At 44.1% G+C, this 17,335-nt stretch overlaps 1 protein-coding gene across 6 annotated transcripts in view; it reads right to left on the reverse strand.

Moving 5' to 3' along the window:
- Positions 1–2,364: 2,364 nt before the first annotated feature.
- The window catches only part of ADCY7 (adenylate cyclase 7), a 228,466-nt gene continuing 213,495 nt past the window's right edge, over positions 2,365–17,335 (reverse strand). For all 6 annotated transcript variants that reach the window (XM_073659363.1, XM_073659367.1, XM_073659366.1 and 3 more), the window contains exons 21-26: positions 16,052–16,210; positions 15,181–15,327; positions 14,988–15,095; positions 9,268–9,382; positions 8,769–8,893; positions 2,365–6,863 (exon numbers count right to left, since the gene is read on the reverse strand). In XM_073659363.1, the coding sequence (XP_073515464.1) occupies positions 6,717–6,863; positions 8,769–8,893; positions 9,268–9,382; positions 14,988–15,095; positions 15,181–15,327; positions 16,052–16,210 (801 nt within the window). In that variant the 3' untranslated portion in view covers positions 2,365–6,716. The remainder of the gene's footprint in view (positions 6,864–8,768; positions 8,894–9,267; positions 9,383–14,987; positions 15,096–15,180; positions 15,328–16,051; positions 16,211–17,335) is intronic.

Genomic DNA, 17,335 nt, shown 5'->3' on the forward strand with positions numbered 1-17,335 from the left:
TATCTTTAGTTTGAGTAAAGCATGGGACATGCCAAATTTATGTGCAAATTGGGGTCATATCCCATTTATCCTGTGCTCTTTGCTGAGCACTACATGCAACATTGTCACAAGTTACTCCATTTTTTTTTTTTTGTAACTCCATTGGTGGATTCTATCCAAAACTTGTTTTTTGGGGATTCAAGGGGAAACCCCCAACACTCCTCAGTGCAGGGCACTATATGAACGTGAACTGAGCCTTAGGACTAATTCAGATATCTGATGTTCTTGTACAACTGCTGTCCATGGTTTTCACAGCTAGGCTATAACAGAAATGAGTGCTATGGGGCCAATCACATGTCTGATTTTTCACAGTCCGCAGAAAATTGATGAGAAGTGTCCAATTTTGATTCGAACTTCAGATCAAAATCAGCAATACAAGTCTATGGGTCAGTGAAAAATCAAACCGATCTCAGATGACATCCAATTTTAACAAACTATCACATAGGAACATTTATTTTTTTTTCACATGAGAAAAACTGATTCAGACCACACTCCACAATCAAAATAATTGGTACATTTTTTGCATACTTGGACAGTACTGACGTCTGAATGAGGCCTTACTTGTGTTGTGGGATGAGCTCACCATGATGCATTTCTATCCCTGTACAGGCAGCTCAGGCCTTGATGAAGAGTGGATACATAATAGGTGATACTCATACTACATTTTTCTGACTTTGACCCTGTATGGCTTCTGAAGAATACATAGAATGTAGCGATTGGGTCCATTTTGACATATGGTAGGGAGTAGTGATGAGCGAGTATGTTCTATTAACCCTTTCGCCAAGTATGCTCGGGCCGAGCTCCAAGCATTTACAGCTACTCGGTGATATGTTTGAATTGCTCCCGTGTGCATGATTTGCGATGGTTTGGCAGCTTTATTACATGTGAGGAATGTGTAAGAAATAGACATTCCTCGTATGTAATAAAACTGTCAGTCGCAAATCATGCACACGGGAGCATTCAAACATAACACCGAGCAGCTGTAAATACTCGCCCCAGCATACTCGCTGAAAGGGTTAACAGAACTCACTCATCACTAGTAGGGAGTTGTTTTTTTAGTGTTTAAATGCTATTCTGTACAGAGGTATCTTTTTAAAAATAAAGAATTACTGAATAGCTTTTCTTTTTTTTACAAGATACCACTGTATGAAATGGCATAGACAACAGTAAAAAAAACAAAAAACAAACACTCTCAAACCACATTCAGATATGGTGGATTTCTAATACAGATTCCTCCTGGAATTCCCCTTCACACATTATAGGTACATGTGATAATACGTCCATATTAATCCTCATTCAGACATCAGTGCTTTTTTTTTTCTTTCGTATATAAAAACTAATCAAACCCAGATGGTGTTATATTGGGTTGGTTTTTATCATCAGTGTTTCAGCAGTTGTTGCCCTGAAAGTTCATCATAATGTCTTGGCTGGAGAAACATGACTGCCGTCTGCCGCCCGAAAGAAGATGCGGTAAACTCATTACTTAAGAGACGCCACCTATTAATGAATGGCGCACTGGAGATAGAGGCACCAAATTCATTAAGACCAGCGCACAAAATGCCACAAGTGATGAATCAGGAACTTTTATCTGGTCACTGTCTATAAAACTGTTAAACAGCCTCGTGGTCTCTGCTGTGGAGTTGATGTAATGCTGGTTACCTTTTGCCGGACCTATAGACAAGTATCCCCTTGTCAGTCATGAAGGGCTGCGATGGACAAACATCTAACTCCTGAAACCGTGAACAAAACACGATCTTTTTATAGTAAATGCCAAAGAAATTCAGATCTTAATCCATGGGTCAAATTCGCACAAGAGGGAAAACGCAATGCATTATCAAATGTTTACCATTGAAAAAGACATCTCTGTGATCCATGGTATAACCAGAGCTTCTTCCATAAATATAGAAACTGGTAAAGATGCCGGTGCCACCACTGTGACATCTGGCGCTGGTACGAATTGCTTTGCAGCATCTTGGTAGTGACCACGGATGTAAGCCCTGTGCACCACCTCCTATATGTGACTTTTCTGTTGATTGGCCGACCTGCCATGATGTCACATGGGTGACGCCATATTAAGATCCCAGGCCGGCTCATCAGAAGAAGAGCTGGGGATGCTGTCAAGCTAGAGGCGGTCTGCAGGGCTCCCATCAAGCAGCTACAGATTAGTGACGTGGCAGCCAGACCGAGCCAATGCCAATAGCAGCACACCATCTCTACTGCTTGAAGGCTGTGTTCACACAATACTTAAATATAAACCTCCCCAGGTCACAAAACTACAATATGACTGAACCTTATGAACAATCTTAAGACAATATAACGAGCCGGTACATTAATACTTTATTTAAAGCTGCCCACTGTCCCCATAGGTAAATAACTGCATGAACAATTGTGAAGTGCAAACAATTACTCGTAATACTCGGAGGCATTTGACCTACAAGATGTTTTAATCCACAATTAAGAGTTGGTTACCACAATGACAAAGGCAATAAATTACATAGTAATTAGTCATCCATGGTACATAACAGGGAGTCTGCATAATAAATATAAAAAACAATTCAATTCACTTACATGGTTTACAAAACTATTAAAGTACAATATCCTGGGTCTGAAAGTTACATAAATAAACATGGATCACATTGGTGCAGCAGGTTAGAACTCATTTTCCTTCTCGTGGCAGAAGTGATGGTCATTACAGACGGGAGCAGAACGATTAGTCTTACACCTGGGGCAGAAGATGTGCAATCCCTTTGGGGCACGCTGCTAGACTTGTTAAGCAAACTTTCTCTTCCTTACAGCACTTCTTGGCTTAATTTAGATCAAAATTTTGCATCATTATTGGGAACCTGTCCGTATGATTTATACCTAAATTCTGGGCATACACTATGGTTATAATGCTATGAATGCCCCTGTAGAAACTCAGCCCAAGTGAAAATTCAAGCTTTTATACCAGCTGCTAGCATGTCCCTCATTGACATCCCGGCCCCCACAGCTTCACATGCAGAGTTGGTCATCATTCAAAGCCAGGTGGACATGCTACCAGTGAGGACAGTGACTAGATCCCACTGCAGCATGACGTAAGGTGACTGGATGGAGCGGTGCACTACCTGTTTCACCCTGCATTCGCTGAACAAGTAGGCCCACTATTTGTGCATTATAGAGAATCAACTGAATTTAGATAATTCTAAAATTTGTAAAGGTAATGGACATTTTTATTCTGCCATTTCCCCAACTCCAGTCCTCAAGAGTCACTGACAGATGATGATTTTAGGAATTCTTTAGTACTGCACAGATGATGGGATTATCACTAGGGCAATGCTAAATAAATCCTCTTGTGGACTGGAGTTGGGGAGCACTGATCTATAATAAAGCAACTCTAAAATTTTACCTGTTTAGGTCTTCAGCTCCTATCTATCGGTCAGCCGCCCACAAACAAATCTTGCATCGTCTGGCCCTGCTCACATACTTCTCAGACAGATGTAAGGGAGCGATCATTAGCAGTATAACTGCAGGATCAAGAAACACATACATATAAAAAATACTAAACTGTAGCACAAATTGCTAAATGCGACCGGCAGATTAATGATTACACCAATCCATGCTGCTGCCCAAATAATACAATGATGAATTAAAGCATAAATAGAAAAATGGAACAATCTCACCCAAGGGAAACTCTTATAGGCCCAGGAGATGTCCGCTTGAGATCCTAAATGACTTCGGGGGTAGATCATAATACAGCCACACATTACCCCATTTGAGTATCAACAGGTGACACATGCTCCCGATTTGACGGGAAACGGCCTCAGTGGCTTGGTAAACATAATCCTGTGGCCAGAGAATATCCCTTCCATCCGTGACATCACGTCCAAGGTACCTCGCGGTGAAACGCAGAAGCCCAGACCCATTGAGATACTCGCGTCGCTTCTGCGGCTGATGACAGGAATGGGGCTACAATGCAGTGTTCCTTATCTCCGATCCAGGAAGATATGGAGCATGTCACAGTGTGTTCTTTAGAGCAGACTTGTGCACTGAGAAGCTGGTCGAGCGCCCACAACTCCATAGACCAATGCAGGCCATAAACCTTTCTTCTAGAAACGTAAGTGAAATGGAAACGTGTCCTGGACAAGGCCCTCTCGTTTGTCCCCACATCTAGTTTGTATTAAGGATCTCCACCTGTTCATGAGTAGATTATAATAGCAAGCATTTCATATGTGAGGACAAACCTGTGTGTCAAGAGTTGGGGTCCCCAGTACCCTTTTACCGGATATCACATTTTTGTACAATCTCTCGGAGGAGAATCTAAATGATGTTGGTAAAGGTCCATTTATCTTAAAAATAAAAGTATAAAAAATGCCCCCCATCCAAAGTGACCCATTAGCAATTGATATCTTCATCCAGATGGTCTCAAAAGCCCTTGAAAATCTTGAGAGAAATATTGGAGCAAGAAAGCAATCTTACTAAAGCAGAAATGCAATCTGTGACCTCCAACATGAGCCTAATATAGACAGTAAGCCATCTTACAAGGGGGGAAATGTAGTTATTATGGATACTATACAATATCAACAGATGTGTATGACAAGTCTGGAAGACAAAAAAGGGTATGAGAGACTCTATTCTGACCCTATTTAGGCTTTATTCATCATTGCATTATTTTGGAGGTTGCATGGACTGGTGTAATTATTAATCTGCAGGTCACATTTAGCAATCTGTGCCAAACCTTAGCATTTGTTACATGTATGTGTGTCTGTCCTTTTATAGTCAGGAGGATTTTTTAGATAAATAAAACATAACTTTTAATAAAGTGTTAGCTACCAGTGGCTACAACGCTTTATACCTTGAGTGGTAGATAATTCATCTTCCTCCATTGGATGTCTGAATTTATAGGATAAAAAAAAAACGCAAAAAGCCTGATTCATTAAGACTGGAGTTGTGCAAGTGCCAGTCGTAAAGGGACTGTCAGCACAGAATGACTTCTGCAACCAAGAACCGGTGGCCGGTACCCCATGGTGGGGCCTGTGATTTACACGCAGCTTCCGTCCTGCTTGGCGATGCATGCGCCACCACCTCTCCACTCACCGGTGGTCAGATGCAAGACAAATGAGGGGATTCCCGTCCTGGAGAGAGATGCACACTTATTCATGGCATATCCGATGGACATGCAATAAATGTCTCTTCTGAGACAATACCTTCGTTCTTGCAGTTTCTGAACAGATTTCAAGTATTTAAAATAATTTTAAAGCAAAACAAGTGGTGAAATACTTGTCTTACTTTATTCCTAAATAAAGACAGGGTAGGATGGTGGGATCGGATGTGCAGACTTTTTACTGTATCTCCCATAGGCATTCTCTCAGGAACACATAACTAATAGGACACTTCTGCAGCCGGACACTGATAAATACTGTAATTCAATAAAAAGGACTACAACGCTATATACAAACATTCATACTGATATTCCAGCATATAAGGAAGGGAGCTCATCGCCCCACTCACTACTGTAATAAGAAGGGGAGAATGGTCCTGCTCCATGACTGTGTAGACACAACCCACAGTCCCCCTGGTTAATATAACCACCGACTGCGACATTTCTCCTGTCTAATAAGACAGCTCTATGCAGCTGATCAGTCTATGGGTTCTTCTCACTCTGCTCCATGGCAGTGAATGGGAAGTATGCCTTTCACTACTGTACGTCCCTGTCAGAGCTATTTTTTATGTGCTCTGAGCCGGCATTTTCTTTTTTTTTTAATTAAAAGTTTTTTTCTTTTCTGACTTAAGATAATCAAATAAATTCTGAAATACATCTGTATTGTCAATGTATGCCGCCTAAGCTGCCTTGTTCTTTTTAGTTGCAGTATTTTGGGTTAAAATAGGTCACATGTGGACACATTGTACCGAACTGTATGAAACTTGCACATAAACCCCCTCAAATACAGTAGACTTATCGTAAAACATGTCGAGTACAGTAGACTTCTCAAACCCAGAGCTAAAAATGAACAAAAAAATTAAATTCTGACATTCGGTTTCTCATGCAAACATCTGCTCAGTCTTGTTCCTTTGCCCTACTGTAAAACAGGAATCTGGGAATTGTCAGTGTAATCCATCATCTGTCCTATGAAATGTTCTGCTGGAATCTTACAGAACCGAGTCCATGCTTTTAAACAACACAGATGGACCTACATTTAGGGCTAGTAGGTATAGTCCGCGTTCTTCCTCCAGTCATTCTGCCATGCTTTTAGTGAACAACCAACATCTCTATATGTCCTTTGCTATATTGGTCTATAACAGAAGGCTGATTTGGCACACAGGGCACATACATATTATACTGCCTTAGAACCTTTCATTATTATTTCCTATTTCTACATAAAAAAAAGAAAGCAATTACAGCCTTGTAAACGAACAGATTTTCTAAACAAAGCAACAACCTTGAGGTATAAGTCACCCTTCCATCTGGCATACCCAACCTTCACTGTTGGGTTAATAAAAAATACTGTGTGTAGCAAACTCCCTGTAATAGTCTCCTGCCACTTCTAATGCAAAGTATTAGAAACACTGGCAACAGTTGGGTAAAGGGCATCTCTTCCAATCGGATGCTCGCTTTACTAGTCTTCATATAAAATTAGGCAGCATGCAAAACTTTCTTCTGTACTTTTAAAATCTGCAGGGTAAAATAATCAGGTACAAAGTCAGTTTATGCCAATACTCTGAGATTTGGCCATGTCTGTACAAACAAAGTACGTCCGGAGTTCTCCCTTCCCTTTAACATTGATCAGACCTCGGCACTCGCAGGAATAACCCAATCCTTCCAAAATGCAGCATGTCTCTTCTGTCACCTGGGAAGAATGAAAAAGACATGGATATACAGTCACAGAGAGAGTGGTGATATCGAAGCAGGACTTTAGCCATATCCTCGATTTTGCTTAATTTCACTTGACTTAAAGTGTATCTTGTCATTTCATCAAAATATAAAATAAATGCATGCTCTCGTAGCTCTGGTGATTCTTATGTTCTGACCGAGTTATGTTTATGAAGAGTGCCTTGACGCTGCTGCACCATTACCAGTCAGCAACTCTTTTTCAATGCGCGGTTACAAATCTTGAGCAGTCCACATGCTGCAACTCCCACCCTTTATTGCCAATAGTGATGAGATGCCAGCCCTAACTATAAACCTCTCCTCTCTGTATTCTTGCATGAGATGTAACAAGGGAGAGCTAGAGTTTACACACAGCAGCACAGTAGTGAGAGTCAGTGAGGAGATCGAGGGGACAGCGGCACAGTGAGGAGATCGAGGGGACAGCGGCACAGTGAGGAGCTCGAGGGGACAGCGGCACAGTGAGGAGCTCGAGGGGACAGCGGCACAGTGAGGAGCTCGAGGGGACAGCGGCACAGTGAGGAGCTCGAGGTGACAGCGGCACAGTGAGGAGCTCGAGGGGACAGCGGCACAGTGAGGAGCTCGAGGGGACAGCGGCACAGTGAGGAGCTCGAGGGGACAGCGGCACAGTGAGGAGCTCGAGGTGACAGCGGCACAGTGAGGAGCTCGAGGTGACAGCGGCACAGTGAGGAGCTCGAGGTGACAGCGGCACAGTGAGGAGCTCGAGGTGACAGCGGCACAGTGAGGAGCTCGAGGTGACAGCGGCACAGTGAGGAGATCGAGGTGACAGCGGCACAGTGAGGAGATCGAAGTGACAGCGGCACAGTGAGGAGATCGAGGGGACAGCGGCACAGTGAGGAGATCGAGGTGACAGCGGCACAGTGAGGAGATCGAGGTGACAGCGGCACAGTGAGGAGATCGAGGTGACAGCGGCACAGTGAGGAGATCGAGGTGACAGCGGCACAGTGAATAGATCGAGGTGACAGCGGCACAGTGAGAGCCAGTGAATAGATCAAGGTGACAGCGGCACAGTGAGAGACAGTGAGGAGATCGAGGTGACAGCGGCATGAGAGCCAGTGAGGAGATCGAGTTGACAGGAGCACAGTGAGAGCCAGTGAAGAGATCGAGGTCACAGGAGCACAATGAGAGCCAGTGAATAGATCAAGGTGACAGCGGCACAGTGAGAGCCAGTGAGGAGATCGAGGAGACAGGAGCACAGTGAGAGCCAGTGAGGAGGTCGAGGTGACAGGAGCACAGTGAGCCAGTGAGGAGATCGAGGTCACAGGAGCACAGTAAGAGCCAGTGAGGAGATCGAGGTGACAGCAGCACAGTGAGAGCCAGTGAGGAGATGAAGGTGACAGCGGCACAGTGAGAGCCAGTGAATAGATCAAGGTGACAGCGGCACAGTGAGAGCCAGTGAGGAGATCGAGGTGACAGCGGCACAGTGAGAGCCAGTGAGGAGATCGAGGTGACAGCGGCACAGTGAGAGCCAGTGAGGAGATCGAGGTGACAGCGGCACAGTGAGAGACAGTGAGGAGATCGAGGTGACAGCAGCACAGTGAGAGCTTTTGTGCCTTTAAGCTGATACAACCCCTATGGAATGGGGATGAGGGGAAGAATGAAAAAGAGGTGCTCTATCATTATGTGCTGTAATATCTATATCACAAGGACAATAGGTTTTCTATTCCAGAATGCTCCCCTAATATTGGGCATATTTTGGGCATAGCTCTGATTATCATCTAGCTTCAGATGTGACAGTGAAGCAGCCCCCTACATACGAATGAAGACTCCTACTAAAATGTATCCAGCTACATAACCCTGCATGATATCCTGAGGAATTAAAAAAATAGAATACTTGATAAAGCACCTGAATTTTTCCCAGTTCTCCAGTGCTTTCCATCCTACTGGCCACATTCACAGTGTTCCCCCAAATGTCATATTGTGGTTTTCTAGCTCCGATCACTCCAGCAATGACGGGTCCATGGTTTATCCCTATACGATATACAATCCATGATAGTGGTCAGTAACACCGAAACACAAGATCACCAATCAATCAATGCAAGTGCATCTCAAAAAAGATTAATTAAGCAAAAACGTATAACAAAAACAATCAAGAATGCACGCCTCCTCCTTTTAGTGTGCACACAGCCTAGTAAAAGATATGCAAAGCATCTTAGTATTGTCAACCTGCAGTCTGTTATCATGTACTGTGATATATAGAGGCTGTAGAGACCAAAAAGATCCAAAAATTAAATTAAAAAAAATGATTGCGAAAATGATTTTAGCCAAAAATGCATGCATTTAGAAAGTGTCCATATTCTCTGCCATGTTACTTCTCTTTTTACCCTCAGGTTTCAATAACTCACCTACACGCAGGCGAAAGTTATTAAAGGAATGTCTATTGATTCCGTCCAGTTTCTGCATTAGAGCCATGGCATATTCTACAGTGATTCCTATTTGTGCGTTCTGTTTTTCCTGATCCTAGGAGAGACGACAAAGAATGAACCAAACAGTCAACCGTATACAAGCGAGCTGGAGGTGGTTCAATGGCACAAAGCTATTATAAAGTCCTTTCACCCTTTTTGCATGTTAAACTAGTTACATCATGATAAAGGGGCTAAAGCGTTGAATGGAACAGTTTTTTTCTTTTTTTTGTGCTCTCCGTACCAGAGATATTGGATTCTAATATTTAGGAGGCTATCTAATATGCTAATTTCCCCTTCACTAAGGGAGAAATGGCAGAAATTCTTCTCTGGGGGCATTTACGATTTCCTTTGTATGATATTACCCAATCATAAGCAGAGAGCAATATACAGGGGAAAATAACAAACGTTTTGCGTATAACAAAGCTTAGACTAGGATCCATAGAAGCTTTGTTATAAGCGAAACGGCATTCGTCCACAAGGCTGCTCGCTTTCTCCTTCATCCATGTTTTCATAGAGAATCGAATAAAAGGATTTTTTATGGAATGCAAAAAAAAAAAGGAGCATGGACCACACCTCCAAAAAATCATACAACTGATCTAATGCCTCTCAGCAAAAATATATAACTGAACATGAGGTTCTTAGTTTAACATTGTGATCAGACTGAATGAAGCCCACTGCCACGTCACAGCAAACCTCGTAGTGGGTCCTAACATTTCCTGCCTGAACGGGAGCGGAGCCGTGCGCCGACCACCGCCACAGCGACTATGCACCAGCAGGGCGGGCGGCCTGGTGCCTCACAGCATCATGCTGCAAGACCAAGTCCCCATGACTCCAGGCCGCGCCGCGCCACCCCACAAGCACAAAACCACAGCAACAATGGCCGACACACTGCACCAACACCACATGAAAGGAGCACTGTGACTCACCTTCCTAAAGCTCTCAAGTGAGAGCAAAAATAGGCTAGACCCGAGAGGCATTAGATCAAAGTATGTTTTTGAAAGTACTGACCATTCTCTTTTTTTCAGATTTTTTATGGAATGATGAGCCATCCAGGGCCGGACTGGAAGTGAAACTCAGCCCTGGCATTTGGGAGCACACAGGCCCACCCGGTGCGTGGTGAATGTGAAATATTTATGCACTGATGGGTTATGGCTGATTTCTGTATATGTTACATTTTTTAAACATAAATTACTGTAAACTTCACGTTATCATCAACAGACAAAACTGAATTGATGTAATGAAAACAAAAAGCCCCATATGAATAGACAAACGAACCCGTAATGCCACAGTCAGGCATCAGGGTCCATTGGAAATCACTCCATAAGAGTAAGCAAACAAAGGAAAAACTGGAGTATACAATGTATAGGCTATGCACGATAGTTTTATTAGACAAAAATAGTACAAAAGTGGAACAGCAGAAAAGTCTTTAAAACAGGACGAAGAATGAGGGAATATAACCCTCCTGCACCAATATGTAAAGTGTCTAGTGCTAAATAATGATTAAAAAAGAGCAGCATCTCATGCCCTTAATCGTAGTCATAATATATGTGTGTCTATTTAGCCCTATATTAGGACTATCATTAAGGGCATGAGATGCTGCTATTTTTTAATCATTATTTAGCACTAGACACTTTACATATTGGTGCAGGAGGGTTATATTCCCTCATTCTTCGTCCTGTTTTAAAGACTTTTCTGCTGTTTCAATTTTGTACTATTTTTGTCTAATAAAACTATTGTGCATTGTCTATACATTGTATACTCCAGTTTCTCCTTTGTTTGCTGAACTGACATAATGTAGAATACATTTTTTTTTCTTTGTAAAGTGCTAGTTATAAACCCAATCTTTGCATCTAAAAAGTGCAAAACACTCCAGAAACACTTGCGCATATAATCTGTATTTTTTATGGTGCCTAAGGAAAGCTATAATGATACGGCTCCTGCTTGGTAAAAAGTGCAGTTATTTGCCTCTATAATGAAAGAGAATTACCAATAATGAAAGGGTTAACATTTGGACCCTGCATCAGTAATAGCCCCTGAAGTAACCATGACAACTGTTATGAGGTCATAAACACATGTCATAAAGAAGATTCCATGAAAGAAGTGCGCGCTGCCATAATCAGTGCCATTACTGATGCGCCTGAGGACCTTGAGCTTGACCACCCCACGTAATGTGCCGACCTTGGTGTAATTTGGAGGTTCTAGCAGGGAAAGGGGGTGTCTGCTTTAGACGCCCCCAGGGCATGAGACGGTAACAGAGGGAGGTCCACAGCACAGGATTCCCTTCTGTTACCCTCTACATAGAGCTGCTCTCTTTTGGGAGTTCATGGACGGGGAGGGGGAGGAAGAAGAGGGGAGGGGATATGTATCCTATTAGGGGTTAGCCATAATGAACAACCTTTTTAACAAAGTGTCCAACTTCTTGAGACTTGGACCTGGATCTGTAAGGGACAAATGATACATCCACCTGGGCAATCAGATAAACCAAATTCGTTCTAGCAATCAATGTGGTGACAGATATTGCAGCCAGATCTCTCCCACATCCAGTTTATCACATTTATATTCTATATTTGTTATGTCGTTCTCTGTAAATCAGGTAAAATGTACAAATCATAAAACTCTGCAGTTACATCTGTTATATATCGGCACTAACTCTCTAAGCCCAAAGGAAGGGCAGCCCTCCAGCCATGGTTCCCTAGAGGTTTCCTCCACAGGGGGTTTTCCTCTCCTGGGTGCTGGAGGGTGACTCTTCGTGAGTCGGGGGTTGTGCTATTTTTGGTGTCATGTGAATTTAAATAAAGTTGAGAATGTTTGACACTTAATTGCAATGCTTTGTGTATTTATTTTCTGTGCTTCTGTCGGATTAATTTTGTTTGGGAGTCGGGGTCCATTACATATCACTGAGTCATACATCTGAACATCTGCCGCCAGCAGCTTTGCCCCAGGGGTTTTCCCTGCTCTGGGGAGTATGATGGAGCAGAGAAGACCAGCATTACAGCACCTGCAAGTGTGCACTCATCCTCAGAATAAGGGCTTATATTACAGTATTACAAGCAGTATCCTCGACTCATTCACACAGTGAGTATTTTGGGCAGTAATTTACATTAGTATTTGTAATCTAAAAACCAGAGGGGAACAAACACAGAAAAATAATAACTGAATCACTTTCACTGCGGCTGTGTTTTGGATTCACTCCTGGCGTCTAACAAATACTGATGCAAAATATCGCCATGTAAAAGTGCCCTAGACCCTTACTGACTAATCTGACAATGTGAGTTGCACCGTATGCAGCAGCGTTAAAGTAATTTTCCGGTTTCGAAAACCCCGGTCCCGTGTTGCCATTTTAAAGACAAACAAACTGTCCTTTCCTCACCCTCCCCAGGAAAGACTGTGCAGCATATGATCACTATGATAACCGCCTCTCTATTCTCACCTCACTTACAACCAGCTGCTGTATCTGAGTATGAGGAGCACTCACCTAGGCTAATTTCTGCTGCATATTTTCATGCAAAAAAACTATTACAGCGTATTACAGATCCAGCAAAGTGGATGACATGTACGGTATATAATCAAAAAGGCAAAAAAAAAGTCAGCTCGGCCATAAGAAGATCAATGCACAGAGACTTGTAATGCGGCGAGAGGTAGGCAGAAGCAAAACATAGTGATCCAGCATCAGAATCTTCTACTAAAAGCCAAAATATTGTGCAAAAATAGAGAAAAGAAGTTGCAACCTCATCTCTAAAAACCATGAAAAAATTATGCAAACGCATTTCAGATGACTGTCTTAATCACTGAATGTTTTTGCTTCTGACATGTAGGTAAATCTCACGCCCCTGGGCCTTTTTTTTAACATGAAAGAATGTGAAATGCATTGAGTTTCTGAAATCTGTAGTGTCACATTCTCTATCCTGAACCTGGGCTGCCTGCCCCGACCTCAGACCGTCTCACCTCATCCTTGTCTTCGCCCATGTACCTGGTACCCGCGTCTCTGACCCTCCGGTCTGCTGCTGCAGTCCCGGAGACTGCCCTGGAGTGGTACTTGGTGTCTACCGGCAGTCCAGCCTATCCTCACCACCAGAGGCTCTGGTGAAGACTCAGTAGACATGTAGTCACACCCCTCCAGGGTAAGCCCGGCCCGTGGTGCAGTGGGTCCACTTCCACCAGCGTTACCATTCACCCACCAGTGTTACAGCCACATAGCAAATGTGCTACCAATATTCAAGAAGGGGACAACATCTGAGCCTGGAGTTTATAGGCCGGTAAGTATAACCTCTACTGTGGGCAACATCTTTGAGGGTTTTCTAAGAGATGCTATCCTGGAATATCTCAAGAAGAACCTAATTTCCCAATATCAACATATGTTTATGAGCAGGGCTGTGGAGTCGGTAAGCCAAACCTCCGACTCCTTAATTTCCATGATACCGACTCAGACTCCAACTCTGACTCCCTCATACACAGCTCATGTTTAAGTGATACATTTTACTGTAGCACAGATTCATCTCAGCTAAAAGTCTAGACCCTTAGATCAGGAATAGGACAGACATTTATAGGACATTTTATAACTTTCTCAAATTCTTATGAAAAAATATTCCCCACAAACTGCATTGAACTACTGAACCCAATTTATTATATATTTTAGGAGTTGGTCCATTTTATACCGACTCCGATTCTGACTCCGCCAAAATGGACACCGACTCAGACTCCACGACTCAGACTCCACAGCCCTGTTTATGAGGGATCTGTCCTGCAAACTAATCTGATCAGCTTCTATGAGGAGATACGTTCCAGATTGGACCAGGGAAACACAGTGGATGTTGTCTATTTGGACTTTTCAAAGGCATTTGATACGGTGCAACACAAAAGGTTGGTAGATAAAATGAGAGCAATGGGACCAGGGGAAATATGTGTAACTGGGTTAACAATTGGTTATAATGGAACACACTCAGATTGGGTCATAGTTAACAGTGGGGTGCCACAGGGATCAGTAATGGCAGGGGTGGACATATTGCTGGGGCCCAGAGCTGGAGGGGTCCAGCGACAACGGCGCACATCCAGTTGAAATGCATTACGATGCAGTTAATCCACCGGCTCCCTACGCTGTAATATACACTGCTGGCCAATCAGAGGCTGGCAGATGACGTTGGTGTGCCCCTGACTGGAGGAACATGGCAGTGACATCATGCACCATGGCTCGCACGCCGAAGATCATGAGTAGCAAGATGGGAGCAACAGATCAGAGGCAGGAGCTACTGGACAGATCAGAGGACAAGCGTTTCACCTAATACGTCCTCCCGCACACCGGGAAAAAGTCCTTCTCACCAGCTGGACTGGGGGAGGGTTCCTGCTGGCCGTAGGTAATGATCACGCTGACTGGCTGAGGCATCCTCTCCTCTTTCATCTTCACATGTATAACATGAATGTGAAGAAAAGGATGTCTCGTGGGAGAAGGGGTGCGGCGTTGATCCCTTCGCAGCAGAAGATAACAGGAGACACCAAGTGACACAGCAGCCCAGTGTAGGTACCGGCCCATCTGGGAATTGCCAGATGGCCAGTAGGAATAATTTTTTCTTCATGTTTTCAAGCAAATCTGTACATGCCAATGTTCATGAGATCGGCAGCATCGGAGCACAATTTATGGGAACAGGGAAGTTGTAATAACATACCTGTTTATTTTCTTGTCCAGGGGTCACAGTTAGACCAGTTGCTGCCATGTAAGTACTTCCAATTGTCTTTATTTTCTCCACACCACTGAATTTTGGCTTCATTAGAAGCTGGGAGGAAATTATGAAAAAAAAAAAAATTATATAAATCTATAGAAGTACATTTTTGTAAAATTAATACCAAGACAATAAATACCTCATCAAAATCGGCGATAATCTCATTTAAAAGCCGCAGACACTCCAGGCCTTCCTTATTGACATCACACTCCGTGTAGAAGACCTTAAACTCTGGCACCGAGGCGAACATCACACAGACACAGTCATACGACTGGTGGTATAAGTCCTGGCGGCAAAGGAGGCAACGTGAGCAGGGGTGGGGTCAATAATATAGCTCGCTAGCCCCCTCAATAGATCACTATTAGAAAGGTCTCGGTAATAAGAGGTATACCCAAGATATTAAGAGATCGCTGGGGGACTGGTCATCTGGGACCCCCATCAATGGGGACAATCATCCAATGCATCTCCTTCACAATTTCCCATCTGCACAAAAGTGTCCCTAGCCACCACACAAGTCAATGGGGTCGGCTGCAGTTCCCAACACACCCAGGGAGCACCGTTGTCCGAAAAAACTGAAGAATGTGCTACCTGCAGTCCTTTCATTCTTAGGATCTGTGAGAATCCCAGAGGCTGGACCACCACTGATCAGTAAGTGACTGTGAAATATTTTAGCAATATGCAATCACTTACTAAAATAGGAATACCCCTTTAATACTTTGGGAACTACCATGTATGGGGCAAAATACAGCTATACTCAAAGGAGCAGATTTATTAGTCCCCATACAGGTAAACCCACCATTAATTTGAGTGCAATTTGTCTGATGAAATTACGCTCTTCAGAAGCTGCACTTCTGTCATCACTCACGGAAAAATATCAGCCACAAGAAGGCAGAAAAATAGCAATATAAAAAACTATATATGATAATCTCCGGCTGCTGGCCTGATCTACAAATACTCGGCCATTTTTCCACTAAAGTAACTTCCCCAATGAGTGGCCAATAAGTCTTTACCTCGTTCATCTTGTTGTCCACAACAAAATAAGCAGCCACGTGTGCGGGAAGGACATTTTCTAGAAGAAGACGATTTAGATTCTCCATGGTTTCAATCTCCTCATCCTCCTTCCTGAATTTCTTCTTCCATAAGCAATCTAGCCTAGAGTAATAGTCAACCTACAGACAGAGACATTAGTAAGCCTACCTAACCAGGAGAATGACTTATCCGTAGATGCATTTGACGCGCCCCCTGGGCCTGTGCTGTGCAGGGGATACCCGGAGGCGGATCGCTGGGGGTTGTAGTCCTCCGTGGCTGTGACCCGGTCCATGCCCAGGGTGGTCAAACCAGTGGCAGTCTTAGTATAATAACAAATGTCCGACTACGCCACCCGTGGATTGCGGTCAGTGGGGACCGCCGCTGCGCTGCAGACCGCTGAGGCTGATGTTGTATGCGCAGCCAAGTATGGGATAACTCCCCACGGGAGAAGTATTGCCTCAGGGCAGCTAGTGTGGATGATGGGAGTGATGGTGTGAGCGTCCCAGTACTAATGGTGCTCGTGCGGCGATGAAACACAGAGACGTGTGGTTGCAGTTTCCAATGCTTTACTCACAGTTCTTTACAGGTCCTAGTCACCTCGGTACTGGCGGTGACTGCCCAAGCCATGCTGCGTCCACCAGGCAAGGGGCTCGACCAACTCCCAGGCAATTCCAGAGCGTGGCACAGGGCTCCCTTCTCTTCCTTTCTCTGGCCGTGCCCCACCAGTGACTCTACGTTTGTCCGGCTGCCTCGGGCCTTCTCTGGGCACGCTGATCTCTGCGTCCCTGACCCTATGTGGTGTGCCTTCCTGTTAGGTGTAGTGAGGGGTCGCACCGAGATATAGTCACGACCGCCGGTCTTTGGCTGAGGAATTTGTTGCCTCCACCAATTTGGGTTCCGGTACCCTGTTCTGCCAACCCGTCACCCGCAATCTCCTGGGCCTATGGGGTTCCTTCTTCCTTCGTGTCTCTGGGCCTCTCTTAATGTGCTGTTCCTTATCTCCTTTCTGTTCCAGTTCCAGTTCCTACTTCTCCTTCTCATCTCAGGCTTCGGCCTCTTCTCTAGGCCTGCCTCTGGAGCAGCACCCAGCCTGAGCTGCTGCTCCCTGTCTGCTCTCCTCACAGACTGCACTCAACTCGACCCTGTCCTAAGATGGTGCCCACCTTATATACCTCCCTTATGTGTGAGCCCAGGTGACTAGCAACCAATGGGCTCCTACCTATGCCCAGAGACCCACCCCTATCTGCTCCTACACCACTGGGTGT

Source organism: Phyllobates terribilis, unplaced genomic scaffold (assembly GCF_046119375.1).
Source record: "Phyllobates terribilis strain yellow unplaced genomic scaffold, ASM4611937v1 Scaffold_13__5_contigs__length_258822181, whole genome shotgun sequence".
In the NCBI taxonomy this organism is placed as follows: Eukaryota; Metazoa; Chordata; class Amphibia; order Anura; family Dendrobatidae; genus Phyllobates; species Phyllobates terribilis.